Source organism: Acipenser ruthenus, chromosome 17 (assembly GCF_902713425.1).
Source record: "Acipenser ruthenus chromosome 17, fAciRut3.2 maternal haplotype, whole genome shotgun sequence".
NCBI classification, from domain to species: Eukaryota; Metazoa; Chordata; class Actinopteri; order Acipenseriformes; family Acipenseridae; genus Acipenser; species Acipenser ruthenus.
This window is the reverse complement of record NC_081205.1, coordinates 20,811,569-20,832,116: the sequence shown is the minus strand read 5'-3', so window position 1 is coordinate 20,832,116 and position 20,548 is coordinate 20,811,569. Positions and strand designations below refer to the sequence as shown.

At 37.9% G+C, this 20,548-nt stretch overlaps 1 protein-coding gene across 2 annotated transcripts; it reads right to left on the bottom strand.

The window, feature by feature from the left end:
• Positions 1-1,213: 1,213 nt before the first annotated feature.
• Positions 1,214-20,393, bottom strand: LOC117423419 (UBX domain-containing protein 7-like). Of its 2 annotated transcripts, none has more exons than XM_058990106.1 (11): positions 20,375-20,393; positions 16,491-16,644; positions 15,784-15,851; positions 13,872-13,937; positions 12,233-12,345; positions 11,611-11,757; positions 10,323-10,413; positions 9,914-10,041; positions 8,908-9,394; positions 6,852-6,931; positions 1,214-5,825 (listed from the first exon to the last, which is right to left on the bottom strand). In XM_058990106.1, the coding sequence occupies exons 2-11, from the start codon at positions 16,616-16,618 to the stop codon at positions 5,664-5,666; spliced, it is 1,470 nt and encodes a 489-aa protein (XP_058846089.1). In that variant the 5' UTR covers positions 16,619-16,644; positions 20,375-20,393; the 3' UTR covers positions 1,214-5,663. The 2 variants fall into 2 exon arrangements, with proteins under 2 accessions (XP_058846089.1, XP_033895053.1); XM_034039162.3 differs by lacking the exon at positions 20,375-20,393 and adding an exon at positions 19,830-19,994.
• Between the last annotated feature and the right edge of the window lie 155 nt (positions 20,394-20,548).

Below are 20,548 nucleotides of genomic sequence, written 5' to 3'. Positions count from 1 at the left end.
AGAGGAGCAGCAACTGGCTGTGGTTGAGACGGAAAGATTCTGGCTGGGGATCTCAAGCACAATAGAAAGAAAGAAACGCTGATGTACAGGTAAGTAAGCTGGGCTGAGTTGAGTGGGGGACGGAGGGGGGTGATGCTGGGACGCCAGAATCACCGTCGAGCCCTCTTGAGGTGTCGTGGGCTAGTCGACGAAACACTGAGGATGGAAGGTGCCAACTTGAAGACCCCAGAGATGTACCCTACTTAGCTCAATCCAGACGGTTGTCATGCTGATGTGCTGGGGAGGCCGCACTGTGGTCGATCCCCGGAGCCAGCATCGCATCCGTTGTGTGTGCTGATGCGCCAGGGAGGCAAAATAAGCTGATCCCTGGAGCCAGCATTACACTTCAGCCATTAACACCAGACAGAAGGATATCTACATCATCATATGGAAAGAAACGTAAATGGATGGAGACACATATGGATCACATTAGTTTACTGTAAAGCTACGTCTTAGTTGGTGCTTATCTTGGCGAGAGCAGAGTTCAAATCAGCATGAAGTTTTAACATCTACTCTCGTGTAATGGAAATCTTGGATCATTGCATGAATAAACTTCAATTAAACAAATAAAATGGGAGCGGATTAAGGATTTTCCTTTCCTTACAAAAGCTATATATATATATATATATATATATATATATATATATATATATAATAGATTCCAAATATATATGCATCCATATATGTCAATATATTTGAAAAAAGAATACATATACACTGCTGTGCAAAAGTCTTAGACACATTCAGGAGTTACTATATATATATATATATATATATATATATATATATATATATATATATATATATATATATATATATATATAAAGCTTTTAACTGTAATTTGCATCAGATAACTTGTGTCAGTTTGTTTAATTGTTTTATTTAGCTGCGTATTATAAAATATAGTATACAGTGCAGTAAGGTGCAAGTACAATTTTCTGTTAAAACAGGCATTTTTGTAACAAAGACTAAAATGTGTACACAATTGAAAAAAACAAATAGCAGGCACAATTTTTGTAAAATGATTGGTCACTTTTAGAAACAGTAACAAGCTATGAATATAGTTTAGGTTTATGTAAAAATATTATGCAATGCATTGATTTGTCAAATGTAAGGAACCATGCAATACAAAAATAAAACAAACTAATAAAATAACTTTAGACCAAGCAGAAAACAATGTATCAAAATGCACTTTATTGCAGTTTATAAAAGGCTGAGGTCTAATTCAAAACTTAATAAAACACAACTTTTAGCCTTATTATACCTCACTTTTTGCTTGTTTTACACTTAAAATTGAATTTCCCACTCGCTTTTAAAACAGAAGAATGGGACGGGCAAATTGGAAAAGCACTTTTTATTTTCAGATAAAATGTTACAATATTAAGACGAATTGTATAAAAGCGGTTGTACAATTGTGAACACCCAATACACAGACACAAAGCTGTCTCCAAAACCTCTTCTGTCTTGTACTTACAGATCAAGCCATTACTAAGCAGCCCGCTTTACTCAATACAGGGTGCGGATACCTGAAGTGAAAGCGAGGGTTTTGCACACTCTCCAACTTCTTATTTTAGGGAGGAAGGGTGAAAGGAAAAGGTATTTTCACACTGCAAGTAAGAAACATACATGGAAATCAAATATATTAAAACCTAAGAAGTCTGGCTTTGTATCAGACAGCTCTTACACAGTATTGACTTAAATGATGGATACATTATAGTTTACACATACCTTTGCTACACAACATCTTAGTCTCATCAATGGTAACTTTATTTTCCTAATGAACACCAAACAGCATGAATGATGTATACAAACATGCAAGAGAAGGGGAGACTTTCTTTTTGTACAAAAGGCTCTGCGAATGTCTGAAGTAGCTTTGAAAAACAGTTTTAAAACCCATTCAAACCCACATCATAGGAGCCAACTTAAACTGAAATTAGCCTGAAGGGAATGCTATCTCAGATGCCCCTGAATCCCTGGGGGCAGTAAAATATATTATGTTATTCTTTTGTGGAATACAGTACCAAGGACTGTGCATTGTATTTCACAAGAAGAACTGGCTATATAACCTTTTCCTTTTCATGGTGCAGACTTTACAAAGGTGGAACTACAATCCTTATTTTATTATCACCAGCTAGGCCCTTCTCAAAGTTTACCAGTATTTTTGCAGTTTTCCCATGCTTTTCTCATGATTATACTATGCATGTACCATATTTTTCCCTGGTTTGCCATGCTGAATAATATGCTGTACTAAACCTTGTATTTCTTTATAGTGCTTACCTATGTTTTATTACACTTTGTAATCCTTTTACTATGGTGAACATTTAAAAGGGAGAATACAGCAGAGGCACCATTTAGCCATTTGTGATGAATCTTACAAGTACTGTACATACGGTGAATGTAGGTCTACTTTTTCATCGTAATTCTGATAGAGCTAATTGTGTACTATTTACATTGGCAGCAGAAGACAGCAGTTTATTACCAGGAAAATATTTTGGTCAACATTTTGAAACAAAAAAGCACCTATAGCTGCTAACATGCAGGCTTTCAAATTGCATTCATTTCAATACAGTAATTGTTAGTATTGTGTGAATGACCACCCCAGCTGCCCGTTAGGCTCGGGTGTCCTATCCCAGGTTTTAGTTACTGTGTATGAAGAGAAGGGAAACGGAAGTAATCACAGAGCACACACCACCAGCTGCTTCCCCGATTACTGTCACAGTCTGACACTTCTATCACAAGTGCCATCTGCTTTCTCTGGACCATCTTTTCCAGTGAGATTTTCTTTGAAATTAAGTGAGGTATTTATGACATTAAATCATTCACAGCATTTTGTCAAGATACGATGGTCCCTATTCACAAAGCTGTGTTTGGGATTAACTCAAGTTCTCGACAGTTGCTGGTTTATTAACAGTCTGGAAAAGATTCATGCAGCAACAGCGCTTTATTTAATTAATCAAAACAGATGTACATAAGCCTTAGACAATATTTCATGATGTGTTTTAGTTAAGATAATACTTTCATTTGTAGGAATAAACTGGATCAGATACTGTGCACCAGTGTCTACTTTACCAATGACTTGGGGCAATCTGCTCTACTTTTATTGAAGGAAAATTAAACTGTTTATTTTTCAAAACTGACATGCTTGCTATTAAGTCCTTAAATTAACCTCTGACTTATTACTAGTTTAGCAACATTAAGTTTTGTTTTGATTTCTCAAAAAACGGTGCAAATTGTACTTTGGAATAAGGAGCTTGGGAGATTTGTCCAAGTTTAGCTTTTGAAACATATGACTAAGTTGACTTTTGCAAAGTTGGGGTAAATCTTTAAAAAATCTGCTCTTCCTTTATTTTGTGGAGAATAACAAAATATTTCTAGCACTTCACATTGAAATAGCAGTAAAGAGGAGCCAGACCCAGGAGAGCATTTCAGGAACCCGTCTTACACAGTGAAAATTCGTCCCGACACCTTGACCGTGTATCGTTTCATGTTGTTAACAGTGCAACTGTACTGATAACGGTACAAAGTGTTACAGCAGAACTGTAACTCCAGGAAAGGTGCCATAAAGAACGGCATGTTTCTTTAAATGCAAGGTAAACAAGGTAAAATATGAACAAACAAAGATACGATGTCTCAATGAAAAAGTATTACTGCTCTGTTTATTGGGGTGAATGCCCCACTGGTCCAAGACAATTAGCTTTCTCCAGCTGGAAACCGCTGCTGAATAATTATATTTGCACATTTCACATAAGTGACACAGCATTCTACAAACATCCACAAGCTTATTTTTTTGGGGCAATTTAAATGTTTTACTTCCCATAGCCGACTGGGCTGCCCATCACACTATTGAACTGTTTATCCCCACTTCATGTTAAATAGCACTTGTTACCTTCTTGTCCAGGTAAATGTTGCTTGGTCCCCAAATAGAAACAGCACAGATATTAATAGAGATGTGCACAACTGTTACTTACTTTCAATTGTTCTGTTGATATGGCAATGGAATGATAATTTTGCACTGAAAGGCCTATCTCTTGCTAATTCCAATTAGAAAATGGGACAGAAAGGCAGAAGTAACTGAGAAAGTAAAGGGCAAATACAGGCTGAAGAGGTTAGAAGTCTCTCAGTGCAAAATACCTATTATTAGATATTGTTGAATTAAAAAATGATGTCTTGGATCATTAGTAAAGTAAACATGTCACACATCTGTAACTATAAAAAGGATAGAAGGACCGGTATCTCTCCCAATACCTATAAACTGTAGATAATGGGAACATAAGCAGGGGTGCATTATGAAAACAAAAAACAAGTTTCCAAATGAAGGTGGGAGACATTCTGTAGTAAAAGGCCATCAAATGTTACATATATGGAGTGCAAACAGAAAACAACATTTAAAAAAAAAAAAAATATATATATATATATATATATATATATATATATATATATATTTATAACAATTCCCTTTGGTGATTAAGTTGAACTTCTTGCAACCTCAAAAAAACAGTATTTATTAACAAAGAAAAAAAATAATTGTTATCCTTATTATAGCATACTCACTATTACAGAAAGAAAAATGCAAGTGTGCAGTTATTTCTGGGGTGTCGCTTGAAACTTTCTAATGCAAGCCGTTCTATTCAGCCAATCAAAACGGGGAATCAACCATGAGAATCGGAAACAAAATGCCACATTTGCTATCGGTAGATTTAAACAGTAGCGACAGCAGTTGTAGCAGCGAGATTTAAAGTGGTATTGCTAGATGGTAAAAGTTATAGAAAAAAAAACAGTAACAATATCTTCAATCATAATTTAACAAAACCATCTTAAAAGAAAAAAATCACCTTTTGTTCACCTCAGCACGTAGGCTTTATGTATGTAATCCTGTATGGCTTGATAGTGTTAGCTTGATCTGCAGTTCTTGAAGTCTGAACGGCCAGCACTTTCCATGGGCCTTACCCAACATGATTTACAAGCACAAATCTTATTTACTATAGCAGACAATGTTATAAAGCGAAATTCAAGATCAAATGAGACAAGAAACGAGAGGCCTTTACATATACCAGACTGCAGAAAGTCCAATGATCTGCTCATAAACGTGGTGCCACTGACTGTATACTGTACAGTAATACCACTGATCCACTGCTTTCATTCTCTGACAACATTTGGTAATCTGCTAAGCACTTCTAAAGTGAGCAGATTTGTCCTGTGTGATTTTGAGATTATAATAAATTTTACCATCAGTTTATTCTTTCTGGGAAAAAAAAAACAAAAAAAACAAACACATACCTAGACAATCTATCTAATTGGTAATAAAGCACAAATTGCTTAACAAAACCTAACAAGTACTCTTCTTCCTGGTCCGTAGACATGCCAAGGACTCCTGGATTTGTATAAGTTGTTGAAATCTGATTAGTCATTCTTGTGATTGACTTGAGCTTGCTATGTCAAAAGACAGTTGTATATTGAGCCTCCCCCCTAGCTAGCCACTGCCTTCAGGGTCTTCTTGTTTTTAAGGACAGAAAACTGGAGGTTAAGGGAAGAAAGTGCAGAGTACAGGCTGAGCAGTACAGTCTCCCTTTTCCTGCTAGGTCTGGCTGCTTGTGGTGCCTTGGGGAAGCTACCCCCAGCATTCATTAATTCCTTTCCTGTACAAAGACAGTCTCTTGAGGGCAAAGACCAGCATCTTGTAACGTAATGTCATAGTCCAAGTGAGAAAGCTTTCGTCGGGGGAAGTTTGTTACAAGTTCAAAGCGTTCGTTAGGGTACCCCTTGGACTGTACGTGCTTCACCAAAGCCTGCAAGAGAAGATAAATTTTATAAAACTGCTTGGTGAAAGTGCACACAAATACTTTGTGTTTTGCTCAGTAAATAGTAGACATGTTACTAATAAAACATGTCTTAACCCTTTGCAGTCCATTGTCGGACTGGGTCCGACATTGCAATTATTCCTCACAGGTCCTTTGTCGGACTGGGTCCGACATCATTATAGCAACGCAATAAACGGGTGTTTAGTCGTTTTTTCTCCGGAAAAAGCCGAGAAAACCATTCTATTGCCGAGTGGGAGCGACAGGAGCCGAGACAAGTCGGGGAAAAAAAAAAAAAAAAAAAAAGGCGTATCTCATGAATAGTCATACATGGTATCAGGTATCAGATAATGGGGCGTTCATAGTAAACAAGCTGGTTGAGTGCGTCAGCGCACAGAGACTATCATGGACATTTGCAGAGCTTTTTTCAGATGTTATAGTAATAAAATAATGACTTGGATCGCATTATTGAGGAGTTTGGTGATAAAACGAGTGATCCGGAGATGATCGATCGGTATGTACGACTATTATTATTATTTATTTCTTACATAGCTGAACGCTATAGCAAACGAAAGGGTGGGGCGGGGCTGGAGATGCCTAGTGAGTGCTTTGTTGATATGCAGGGCCATTTAAACCCGTTTGACTGTGAAAAAAAATACTTTTAAACAGCGCGTCTAAAATTAACTGCGCGTGTGAAAATTAATTAGACCTGGCGTGCCTGACGCGCAGTTAATAAATGGACTGCAAAGGGTTAAGCCATGCATTTACTTTTGTTATACTAAAGAAGCAAGGCCAAACATTGATGAAACAAAAACCACATGCATATTTGAATGTAAAATTAAAGGAGATAACAAAACAATTCTACAGTCATTCCATTAGGTAAAAGTAAATAATTGTGACAGTAGTTCTTCAGGTCAGAAAGTTCTGATATTGTCTGTTTGCAGCCCATCATGTTTTACTAACATGAAATTGTACTTTGAAAGGAAGACAGTTATGACAAGTGCACAGACCACCTACCAGGAGCTTGCTGTGTGTTGGCAGAGAGATCTGCTCCCGCTGTCCATCTGGGTATCGCAGCATCAGTCTTGCCTTTGGCCCTGGAATGGAAGACAATGTTTGAATTATTCTGAAATTATTTCTAATGTGGCAACCAAAACATATTTTCAAAGTGTGGCTATGTTGTCTTGAATAACACGAGAACTAGACGTGTAGCCATACACTAATGTCATGATACAAATTACAATATGCAGGTCACGATAGAATACGTATCATGATACATGTGATGGTCCCGATGAGCTAGTTCTATGATGCATAATAAAATCTAATGATCATTTAATGATGGACTATTTTGTTAAGACAAAAAATGAATGAGTAGGGAGAGTATGTACCCATACCAACCATAAAACACACTTATTCTTCACTCAAGAACAATTTGGTGATCTACAATGTGAACTGCTTTTGATGATGCATGTATCTTTTGTACAATATGATATATAAAATTTACCTGGTAAATATAAATAAATATCCCAAAATGTTGGATTTGTGCTGGACCACAAAGGAGACTCTCATCAACGCAGACTGCTGATAACAGCAATTAATTTACAGCAGGATTACAATACTAACCTGGGATTACATGGAGATAGTGATGCAATAGTGATGGGACGTAATTAAAGCATGATGCATGGGCAGGGGCACTGGAACTAGGGGTGCGGCTTTGCATTGCTTCCACCATATACAGGGGTTCGTTCAATGGCTTTCAGCACCCCCACTTTAAAAATTGTTCAGTGCCACTGTGCATGGGGTGATACGTAATCATGTGTGACAGGGAGACCATGTTGCTGGTTCTTGGCGTGCATGTGTGCCTTTAGGGAAGCAGCTGGGACACACAACAGGAGACGCGTTGCTAACCAACTAATTGAGCAGGTGGGCTCGTCTGGTGCTGAGCTGATCGGGTGGTTCTAATTGGCTGGGGGGCGTGCCCGGGAAAGCTGAGCGGAGCTCAAAAAGCATCTGTGCTACAGGCTACTGCACAGCCAGCCATACAGACATGCATTGAGAGAAGACTGCTGGGTTTTGTCTGTTGCGTTGCAGACTCGAATCAGCTCGGCAGCTGAAGCTATGGAGCCAGCACTAACCCCGGGAGAATCTAATTCTGCACATGATCACAACCCAGGAGAGCGTCCGCTACACAGGATTAACTACTAAGGAACCCTTGAACTGCAACCAAGGATCTAGGCTATTGGTAAACTGAGCAGATAAAAACAAGCACTTGTCAAGAGAAAAGACCATCTGACCAACTTACAAACTGTAGGCAAGAAAGGCCGATGGATGCCAGAGTAATTGGTATGGACGGCCATAAAAACACAACAAAGGTGAAAATTAATACAGGCAATAAAAGGAACACTAATTATTCTTTAACTAAGAAAAGAGTACAATGCTTTGTCCTGTAGATCCCTCGATTTCATGTATGACTCCAGGGTTTGGGTTTAACAGAAGCAGTGCTAAAGATTCCAGAATGAGTTATTCAACCAACCATTCAGACTTTACCACAATGCATCATCTGCACTAAAGACGCTTTTACAAGTGTAGCAAGAAAGAATAGAAGGTACATTGTGTGGTATCTCGTTGTGGTTACCATGAAATAAATTATATTATAGTAACAGTGATCAGTGACATGTCACACAAAACTGTATAATGTGAGAAAGGAAGCAGCAGCAATGTTGTGACACCTCTAGTATGAGAGCACCTTCTAGGTACTTCATTCCCACTGGTCGCTCTGATTATTAAATAATATACACAAATTGACATTACCTAGTGTTAAAGAAAATCACAATGAAATGTTAATTAATGAGATGCTGACCATTTATTCTGTAAAACAACTGGACTATTCCATGACTAGCCAACACAATTATAAAAACATCCAGCACTGGTTTATAAAATCACTCTTAAAAGTATATATACGATATTCTGAAAATGTATGGTTAATGAAAACTTTTAACTAGGTCGTTCCATGACAGACCAACGCAATTTTTTAAAACGACTTCCCCGATTTTGCCAGTTTGTATTTTCTTACCATTGTCATCCAGCAGCTCCGGACAGCATGGCTCCTCCTCCTGTGTCTCCGATACCCCTGAGTTCCCTGCTGGCTCTGCGTGGTGGTTGTTACCTGCACCAGTGTCTTTAGGTGCCTCAGTCCTTGCAGGGAACTCCAAATGGTTCTTTTTACTTTCCTCTTTCCTGTGGCTGGATTCCTTGTGGGGAGATTTCTTTGATTTGGAGGGGCTGTCCTGACACTGGGTTGGAGGCTGAGGCTTGGGTTGTGATTGGGGTTGGGGTTGAGGTTGAGGCTGAGGCTGAGGCTGGGGCTGTTCCGCCACCACGTCATCGTCTGAGCCGTCTACGGAGATTAACCCCTCGCTGTCTGAAAATGGTTCTGCCTCCGACTCCTCCTCCGAGTGATAGTCGATCTTCGGATCGTTGGACTCATAATGCGTCTCCTGCAGAGAAGCGCGGATTGCAGCTTCCAGCTGGCTGTCCTCACTGGCATCTATGAGACTCTCCTGGAGGAAAACAACAAGCAACGTTCAACTGCCTGACTGTGCAAATGTAGGAGAACATCATCCACAATGGGTATTTGCAAACAGTACTGTGGATTTTAGTAGGGTTCCTTTTCATATCCACATTGAGAACTCAGCTGGAATTTGTGCATAGATGCTCTGAATACTGTGATCATTTAAGACAGCGGTTTCAACTGGGGGTACTTCTAAGGGTCATAGAGGGTATGCAGGAGGTCTCAAATGAAAATAATGATCTTAAATGGATTTTTACTGTATGATATGTTATCGCATGTTACTGCATAAATATTTAATTTCTGTTTAGCAGCTCAAAGTTTACAGTCGGACTATAGTTTCACCTATACACATAATGTTCTCTCAATGTATGTAAAATTCTGACAGGTATAACACAGGTAGGGATACCCCCCAATATCTCCCTTGCCAGCGATAAGCCCATAAGCTTGTTCTGTACTCCAGTTGCTGTGTCGCTCTGAGTTATGCAGCGCGTCTCTTGCGAGTACTCACTGAGCACATTCTCTTCTTGGGTGGGCTGCTGGAGAGTCCATCGAGCTGGCCGTGCTCAGTGAGGAAGCCTGTCAGCTGCTCCAAGAAAGAATTCACATCCAGCTGGTGCAGCTCCACTAGCTTCTGGCCTATGGGTGACAAAACAGCAAACCTTTAATGTTCTAGAAAAAAAAGACCAGTATATTCACACTATCACATTGCCAACCTGTAATTGGAGATTTAACTAAGAATGTACTCTGTATTGTTTGCGCATGGTGCCACTAAAAAGTCAGGGTTTAAACCAAGTAAACCAAACACAGCTGCAAACAGCAGTCTTTGCTATAATCACATTTTCCTGAAATCCTAGTTTTTGGAGTTGGTTTAGTCTGGCCTATAAGACCAGACATATGCAAACATTTGGCTCTCTCACCTGTCCTTGGGTCGAGAATGGAGATATAAGGAAATTCATTCAGTTTGTAGAACTGTATGTATCGCTGTCCCTCTTCACTGTCATGGTATACCTACAAGAATATATAGATCATAGAAATCACTCAACAAAAACACCAGGATGGAAAATATGCAACGACTGAAATAACTTAAAATACAGACTTCACAGCTGGGAATTTCACTGCTGCTTAAATGCTCATCGGATCACTTACTGTGTTAAAATGAACAATGGTTTCTAATTTTAAGCCTATTTGCATAAACTGCTACCTTGTTCACAGTTGCATCAATATACAAATCTTGTTAATTCATGATTAGGCCATGTTGACTATTGTACATGTACATTATTTTATTCTATTAGGGTGATTCACTAATTTCAATAAATAATGCAGAAGCACTGTACTGGGATTACATTCTGTTTAACTTATTCATATGCAAAGCCTCATTAAAATGATTATGTACAAATCTGTCCTTGTAGTAAAACTCAATAGTTTTGTCAACCAGCTTTCCATTTGAGCTGGCAGAGCACTATCAGCTAATCCTATACACTGAATAAGGAACAGGAACAATAGCCTCCACAGGTCTGTCTGGAAAGAGCAGTACATTCATTACGCCGGCATAATTTAACAGAGGCATCTTTCTTCTGTACACTCAACAATAAAATCCCAAAACCTTACAAGACCTGACTCCATGCTGTTTTAATTACCCCATCACACATGATATGTGCCTATGACACATTTAACAGATGTCTTTAGCGTTACAGAGTGGGCAAGGGTACGGGTGGCTATGACCCTTGATACTGCTGCCTCATGGTTTTCAATGTTTGGTACATTATGGAAATTATACATAACCAAAGATCAGCTGAACTACCTTCAGATTAAATTGTATTGTATGATATTATATGAGACGATATTATATGAAAGATAAACTTCCTTAACATATTTATGCTAGAATATTGATAACATAAGATATTTGGATAACACTGCCTTGCTTCAGAAGTTTAAAGACACAGCAGATCGATAAGCTGGTGAACAAAATACTGAACCTACTGTTCCTTTTTCCCCGTACTTTTTAATGTTATAATATTGTATGGTTGTAATGGATAAAACAATATTATGAAAAGAACAATGTATATTTTGCATGGTGGTACAGGAGTAGACTGAGTTGCTCCACATTCGTGTTATGCATTGCGTGAACTTAAAATGAAATATTTCCCCCCCACCAGCTAGAGTTGAGCGAGTTGGGCCTTGAGCGTCCCCTGGGTTTCCCTGTACCTGCCAGAAGATAAAGTGCTCCCGAACGATGGCTTTGACAGCCTCGTTACTCCACACATCCCGATTCAAGCACTGGCATGCAAAATCCTGTACGTTCTGGATGTTTATCATCAGCCATTTGTTCTCCATCTGACCACACTCTTTTGCCTGGGAAAACAGAAAAAGAGGGTAAAATCAAAACTTGAAACAAGGGTTCTTCCATGAAAATCTATTTAAATACGAAAACTAAACTAGGAAACAAACACACAGTAGAATATTGATACAACTGGGTCAAAATGAAGAGGTTACATAATGATAGATATAGCTTGAGTGTTTCATATTTCCCCACTGTGAGTATCGTGAAAGTGATTTTTACAATATTTTGTTATGGAGTGTCTAAATTGGCTTTTAAAAATCATACTGATTCCAGTATTACATTACTTTGCATATGAAATGTATTTTATGCTTCGGATTATGCCCTTCACCTGTCATAACAGTAAAACTATCATTATTTACCTGTGAGCTGATAAGGAAACATTTTATTTTCAAAATTAAGCTATAAAAAAAAAAAATGACAAACCACTTATTCTTAATTTAAAGAAAATAAAAACAATCGATTTTGTGCATGCTTCTGGGGTCTTACTGTTTCAAAGCTGCCCTTATACATGAGGTCTATAGGTGGCCTAAAGAGGTCTGCCAGAGTGCTGAGCTTCTTATCAACTGCGCTGCCATTCCAAAGTTCCTGCTCCTGACGAACTGTTGACACAATAATAAATAAACCACGTTCTTTTAAAAGACAGTATACGTACTTACAGTTTGCATGCACGTAACTAACAACAATCTTATGGCTGGTTTTATGGCCCTAATCCTGGACTATCACAGACCTCTATTAGCAGTACGCTTGGATTACCCTAATCTTGCTCTACATGATGTTACTATGGTAATGTCAGGGAGTGCAAGATTAATGCTTGCTGAGGTGTGTGAAAACAGCCGCATAAGGGGTAATGCCAAAACACTTTCTTACCTCTCATAAGCTTTAATAGCATGTCCCTTACATGCTGTTTCCCAGACTTTATTTTCACTTTACTCACATTTCATTCTCGCTTCTTTAAACTGTAACTGTATTGTATTCAGTGATGCTATAAGGGAGTTACTAAATCACTCTTGGTGAGGGAAACACAATTGGGATTAATATCAAGTTTTGGGGGGCCTTATTTAGATCCAGTCAGTTTACATCAATAAAAATGAACATGTGCGACAGGCTATAGGGCCCAATTTAACCCTTACACTCTCACTCCGTGCTGCACATAGGAAACTAGTTGGGGTCCTATAAGCCATTATAAAGTTAATGGGGTATGACAATTGAAAAAAACTGAAAAACAAAAACAGCAAAAGAATAACAAATTTGGTAAGAAAAGCCTTGATTATTACCCTTTTAAATCAACCAAGACAGAGTGTAACAAGACAAGCTATTTTATTTAATACTGGCAAGTTGGTACACTTTCATTTACATTTTTTGAAGCAATTTGACTTATGAAAAGTCATGCTAACAATTTCCGCTTGTTAATCTGAAAAAGAAGCAACGATAAGTAAAACTGGTATAATCGAAGTGATTTAAAAGGAACAATTTACAGGAAGCTTAGACGGTTCTTTTTTAATTTAATCTCTAAATTAGGGCTGTCAATTAAACAGCAATTAACTTCTGCGATTAACACGCTCATTTTTTGGGTGATAAATTTTTTTTAACGCACTCCTGTCTTGTCCCTCTTATCATACTGCAATTTATTTTTTGCCGGGCTTGAATTAGTGTAGTCATCGTTTGAATACGGAACAGCATTAAGTACTCAAACTGAAGGACTGTGAATGGGTGGTTTATTTTTTTTAAAACTTCTAATCATACATTGGATAGAAACAGGGTTACTTGTACAGTATCACAGAAGTGCATTTAGTCTGCTGTACCACCTGCGTGCTAAACATGCTTTCACTTTTTAAAATGCACTTTCTAGTAGCTTTTCTGCTACAGACCACAACAATTCAACAACAAGTGAAACCTGTCAGTTTTGACAGTGTGCTCTTAGAAATCAAGTATCGCTGCAAACTCATGAATCAAGCTAAGTACGATAATATAACCAGTGCTGTCGGATAGCTACAGACTGCAGACCCGTTAACATTGTAGCTTTGTTTTATTTCAATAACCACATTTATTTGTTAAACTATATACAGAGACAGGCAGGTTACAGTAGATAGATTTAGTAATTATCTGATAAACTGTAAATGCATACTTGTTTCCGTCTGGAAATCCCGAAATCCATCAAATATGGATCTCGCAGGCCTCCGTCGTTTGGGAGCTATAATTAAAAAAAAAAAAAAAGCAAATAAATAAATAAATAAATAAATAAATAAATAAATAAATAGGGAAAAAGAAAAGGAGTCAATGAAATTCTCATTCTTTAGGGGCCACGTTGGACAGTCTAAAAGATAAGGTAGACTTAACCAACAATGTCTTGATGCTAGATCAAAAATGCATTTGGATCAATCGTGAATCTTATCTCTTCTCTAACAGTAACTAGGCTATTCAGCGACAGAACTTATCTACCTTGCTATCTAAATTATAGGAAATCTGCTTCAAGAAAGAACATTAATTTAATACAAATTAGAATAGCTGGCCTTTATGAGCTAAAATTGCTTTTACCAGTAAATGTAATCGCTAATAATAAGGTAGCAGCTGTATTTGTTCTGTGTCAATGCTGCTTATTACTAAACTAGATGAAGCACAGGAAAACTCTTTTCACATGTAAAATGTTTTAAGAGGCTACAGTATCGGCATCCAGACTCCTTCACACCCCAATTCAAGGAAACTTTCTTGGTGGTTTTGATACATGAAAACAGGAATCCAAACATCAAGTCAATTTAGCACAGAGTTAAGGAAGAAGTCCCATGTTAATTCCTTTTTTCAAATAAAAATATAAAGCTTTATTCCTTTTGATTTGGTTTCTGAAGATTTAGTTTCAATATGTTATGTGGAAAACAAAAAAATACCTATTTTACAAATGTTAGCAGCTTACATCCCTGCCAGATTAGAAAATATAAAATGACAGCTGTCACATGTAAAAATGCAAGTGTGGCATATGGATGGACAGACAGACAGACAGGTTTCACCATATATCCTCTGACTGGTAATGAAGTTCTCTGGATAAAAGTACAAATGTTAGTGTGACAAATGTGCAAGTACATACATATAGGCAGACGGGACAGGCATCTGCTTCTATCCCCAGATTCTGATAATAAATAAGCTTTGGTAAAGGATGTGTTAACCACGTTTCCTCATAATAGACCTTATTCTGTTAACATCAGGCCGCATGTGCTTCTAGCAACATGGCTGGGCAAACAAATGTTATTTTCAAGTCTTCAATTACCTTTTTTTTATATATATCACAATTGCTCATGGAGTTCCCAGAAATCATAGCTTATTATTAACGAGACAAACGCAGAAATGTATAAATCACTAATGTCAAGTTAAATTTGGGACTCCCTTTCGATAAACATTCACATACTACTGGTAGTCCCCACAACTGTTATATCCTTTCAGGTTCCCTTCTACAGTCGTGTGTGTGGTTCTCCAGTACATAAAATAATATATAAATCTTGATCTGTGTTTGTTTGCCATGTGACCAATGTTGAGGGTTAGTAGAAAATTAGACAGAGAATAAGTGGTTCACTCGTTAAATGTCAAGTATATATACAGATGTTTCCACGCCACTTCTACTATAATCTCACTGACAGGGATATCATATTCATTCTCAGAGGGGGATAGTGTTAGCACTGAGCAACACAGACTGCTATCTGAAAATGCAATGTGAAAATAATTTGCTGTGGGTGAGCCTTTGGGCGAGATATTAAAAACCAAGCACCCCCTGAATCTTCCAAAGTAATTACAGGTGTTATAGACTGGCCCTGTCATCGCCAATACCCAGGAACTGGTGATGATGCTGGCAAGTCAATACTATAGAGTTCAGCTTATCCAATGGTGGTCTGGTTAAAACGAAAAACTAGACTGTTCACTGGTACTGGATATTCAAATTCTTTGAGGGGAAGAAAACTCCAGTCTCCCTTACAACAAGCTGACGCACTCGAAGGTTTCTCGACGTACCGTATAAGATGTAAGAAGCTGTAAGTGAGGAAATGGAGACTTACCACCAAAAAGTGGTTCTGGTTCCACCAAAATATCCTGCTTCTGTGGAATAGGCGCTCGCACCTCATCGCTGAAAATATAAGACATGTATTCATTAAACTGTTGAGTTTGTTTAACCTACATGGATTCAGGTCATTATTAGGTGTAACTTGATTTCAAGGCCACCTGGAATAATTCCCTTACCATGGCCATGCAAGAGTTGAGAAGAAATGTTTTGTGCAAAACACACAGATCTTGAAATAACACAGCAAAAGATTACAGTCTGCCTTTTACGCTTTAAGTCAAAATCTCAGCCTTCTTAGGTCACATGACGGAACAACAAACATTTGTGTTATTATTTACACTGGCCTGTGGTGCCACTTCAATACAGGCCAGACTGCTCCTCCTAGTGGCCATTGTCAGATCCTGCAACTGAACCTGACAAGTGTAAATGACCTAGAACCAAATAACTAACATACAAGAAAGTATTTGTTCCAATCAGGGGTTAAAAAGATTTTAAAAGCTTGGTTACTACCCAGATAACGAGCTATTATCATGACATGTTCACGTCAGGAAAAAAAATAAATAAAACACTATCACAAATCCAAACAACCCTGGCATATGCATTAAATTAAAATGTTCTATTTTGTTTGTCATAGCCTACCATTTCTAAAACATAGCTCCATTTCTGTATTAAATGTGTAATCACTAAGGAAGCTCGTGAACATACTCTGCATGTGGGGGTGCTCTGCTGGTTGAGGTCCCGGCAGAGCTGGTACTGGGCTCCTCTGCTATGCCACCTCCGTCCAGGAACATGGTGACTGCCATCTCCAGGTTGTTGTTACATGCTTCCAGCATGTGTTGGCCCACACTCTCGGTGGCCCCTGAAACAAAAACAAAAAACACGCTATTTTATTGAAAGAATTATCTTTAAGTGGAACACACCAATAACCTTTCTATGCAACCAACTACTGGTGTCACAGTGGGAATCTTCATTTAAACTAAGCAGCATTTTCAATGACCAATTGCTTTTCTGGTAACCTGGGTCCAGTTTGTGATAGAAGTAATTATCCTAATACGAATATTGTTTTGCGTCTGTGAAGCATTCAAACTAATGGTATTTTGGTACCTTCTTCGATAGAAGCATATTCAAATGTATCTATTTTGGTTTTAAATCTTCTATTTCACTATCCAATAATTTAATGTGATTTCCACTACAAATTCAGACTATACAAAATGAGCAATCTACTAGTATGACCCATTATATAGATATTATTAAGACTATAACAGTAGCACAGAGCACTCAAATGTGTTGCATATCCCTTCCTTATAGGTTTGAGAGAGACAGGTAACAAACATAAGGATAACAGTAGAATTACCTGTGAAAGCCACTGTCTCTTTTACAGCACTACAGTAGAATTATTTCTAGATTTAAACACCCCCCCCCCCCCCCCCCCCCTTATGTGGCACGTGGCATGAAATCACCCAATGTCTTCTTGTTAAAATGAAAGGCCACTCTGTGCTTGTCCCGAGGCATTAAAGTCCAACACTGTTTTGGTTTGCCTGTCTTTTCCTTGTCTCAACAACAGCTCTCAACAGCACTCCAGGTTTCAACCACCTGCTTATTTCACGGACTTGGGGTGTCAGGTTTAAACGTGTACATGCTACACTTTAGTTTACTACTTTATGTTTGCCATTCACTAACTCGACAGATATCAGATACCAACTTAATTAATTCAGTATATTAATTTGTAGGTGCTTCAACGTTTTGTATGAGATCTTTTAGCAAAAGACAACCAGCAGTAAAAAGTCAGCACGTAGTTGTCCAAGTGATGCAAAATTCAACTCGGGCAACACCTGTCTTAAACACTGCCTGTAAATACATCAGCAGTCTTTAAAGGCTTGAGAACAGATTCAGTCAATTGTGTTCATTTAAAACTTAAAAAAAAAAAGACAAGAGATGTGAACAGGTTTACATAATCTATAATAACGTTACTGCACACAGACCCGCTATTGCACTCTGAAGCAGCGGGTGGGTCGTCTCTATTTCACTTTAAAAAGAGGAAGGATAGCCATGATGCACTGTTGGTATTAAACCTACAGCTATGGCCAAAAGTTTTGCATCACCTAGAATTTTAGGATAGTGACAATTAAAAAAAAAAAAGTTTTAAATACAGTATATGAACATAATTTTGATATTTTATTTAACCTCATCAACGAAACTACAAAATGATATTGCAAAAGCCATAATAGCAGTACAGTATTTCATGTTAGATTTTGAACCATCACATTTTTTTCAACGTGTCAGTTTTTTTCGTTAAGTATATGGAAAACTACAACGCGATATGCAATACAATGTGTTAACGTAACATTATTCAGCAGGTTTAAAATGAGTTAATTCTACAGGGTAGCTGTAGATCCATAGTCACTGAAGACAATAGCCTACAACACAAAGGGGTAGTTTCACAGACCCTGCTTAATCCTGTAATGCCCATTTCTGTATCACATGGGATACAGAAATGGGCATTACAGGATTAAGAGACCCACTATATTACTCTTTTTAAATCTAGCCTCACGAGCCAGAACTTTCCATATGCAGTACATTATGGGTTGCCGGACAGGGGGGAAGAAAGTGAGTTTTGTACAAGAAACGGAATCTAGTTACATAAATAAAGCAGCTTATCTTATTTCAAAAATGCTTGCGCATTACAGGGTAAACACTAATCTTGGGCTAATTTACCTTAAGTGCTAATATGTGTCAGTGAAACCCTTAGTAGTGGATTTTACATTACATATATAGATTCTTCCATCACACTGAGCTCTTTACACCACACCAGTCGAAATGACCCGTCAAACCAATTCAATCCAATATGAACAGGTGCTCACCCATGAGGTTTATACAGATGGTGACAGAAGGATATGAACTGCGCTTAAAAGTGAAAGTAACTGCAATTTCAGAAAGTGAAAGAAACGGACAAGCAAAGCATAATAAAACATTCCCTTGAGCATCCCTACAGTCTTCAGAACAAAGCACTGTGGATAAAGATGACATGAATGTGTATGCTGTGTAAGTTTTGACTGCCTTGTCTGAAAAGCTACAAAGAAGCCCAGATCATTAAAGTTTTGTGAAAGTGGTTTGCCTCCATCACATTTTCTGCATACAGGAATTCAACTGACTGGGAACATAAATAAACACAAAAAGTATAGTAAGCACCTCCACAAATGTAATCAAGTGGTTATGTTATGAAATGGTTGGGATTGCTGTGTTTTTACAGTACGGGTTTAAACTAATCCTAAATCTGTTGTTAAAACGATTTTCTACACGGAACAAGAAAACAATACGTTTAAAGAGATCGGTCTAGTAAGGGTGTTAACTACCCTGAGCCAAAACCGCGTGGTAGTACTATACCATAGTGCAGAGACCAATTATGCTGTGCTATCGCTGCTACTGATGGTGATACATTCCTCTTCTCCGCCTCCCCTAACCCACACGGTGACTGTTTAACTCTCTCTAACTTGTGCATCACAAGCAGAGCCTAATTTAATTCTCAAACTTCAGCTTCTCACAACAGCCTAATTAACAAGTCACTTCTGCAACAGTTTTGCACTTTGATTCCTGTGCAGCATTTAAAGTCTCGCAGGGTTTTTTTTTTTCTTTTAAAATAACATGACAACATTTTAACAATTGTACGTTGAATTGCACGTTCAACCACCATAAGGAGGAGCCTATAGCTACAAAAAGAAAAAAGGAAGGTTTTAAAACGGGCAACAATTTTTACATCTGACTTGGTGTTTGGAGTTTTACTTGTGAATTTCCTTTAATTATTAGCCAACGATTAACGTAAACTTTAATAATAATAACATAATATAATTACGTGCATTATTGATGTGCTTTATTTGCTCGTCTCTTTTTACCGAACTGGTTCTCCTACTCCATGACAGGGGGCAATGTTGTATGATGCCCCAGTGCAATTCACACACTTGTTACAGTCCAGTTATTTATTTATTTATTTTTTGCGGCCGTTTTTAAAAAAAAAACCTCATACCCCTTTTAAAATATAATATTTACCCGTTATGGCTGTAAATTGCTGTATTAACCCATTCAGTCCCGGAGCTGATGCATCCCCTAGCGCCGCCATCTTACCGCCACCGACAACAACAGTCCAGACCGCATGCGCATTGAGCTGCTATACCCGCGAACTCTAACCCCACCCTTAGGTAAGGTACACGTGATAAACAAACAGCGCCAAGCATTCCGGATAATGAAGTTTGCATGCAAGTAACAGAACCACGTTATAGAAATATAAGTTATGAAGCAATACAAAATGTTAACTTAAAAAAAAAAATGTTGTCAAAAATGTCTTTTTGTGTGTTGTTAGACGATAACGGACATGTCTGGGGGCACTGAACTATAAAGGAATTATTTTTACCTCTTACTATCCTTGCTCGGGATGCATGTAATAACAATTGCATAAGTGTGTCACACTTCAAAGTTTTTAATGTCTAGAGTAGAGAACCGCTTAGCCAGTTGTAATGAAACTTGTTAAGAACATTCATTAGCACACGCTATAAATAGCGTCTATCTGTATGTAAGTAAATACAAGTCACACTTACCTTTTTAAAGAGAATCATTTATCCAGTTATGATGAAACTTTGATAAGGCATTCTTCAGCACAAATTATTAAGTATCAGATTCTGGGGGTTATAGAATGGTATCTGTACAACTGTTATATGGTGGATGCAGTTATGGTGCTTTACTTGTCCATGATATTAAAAGCTGACATGCAT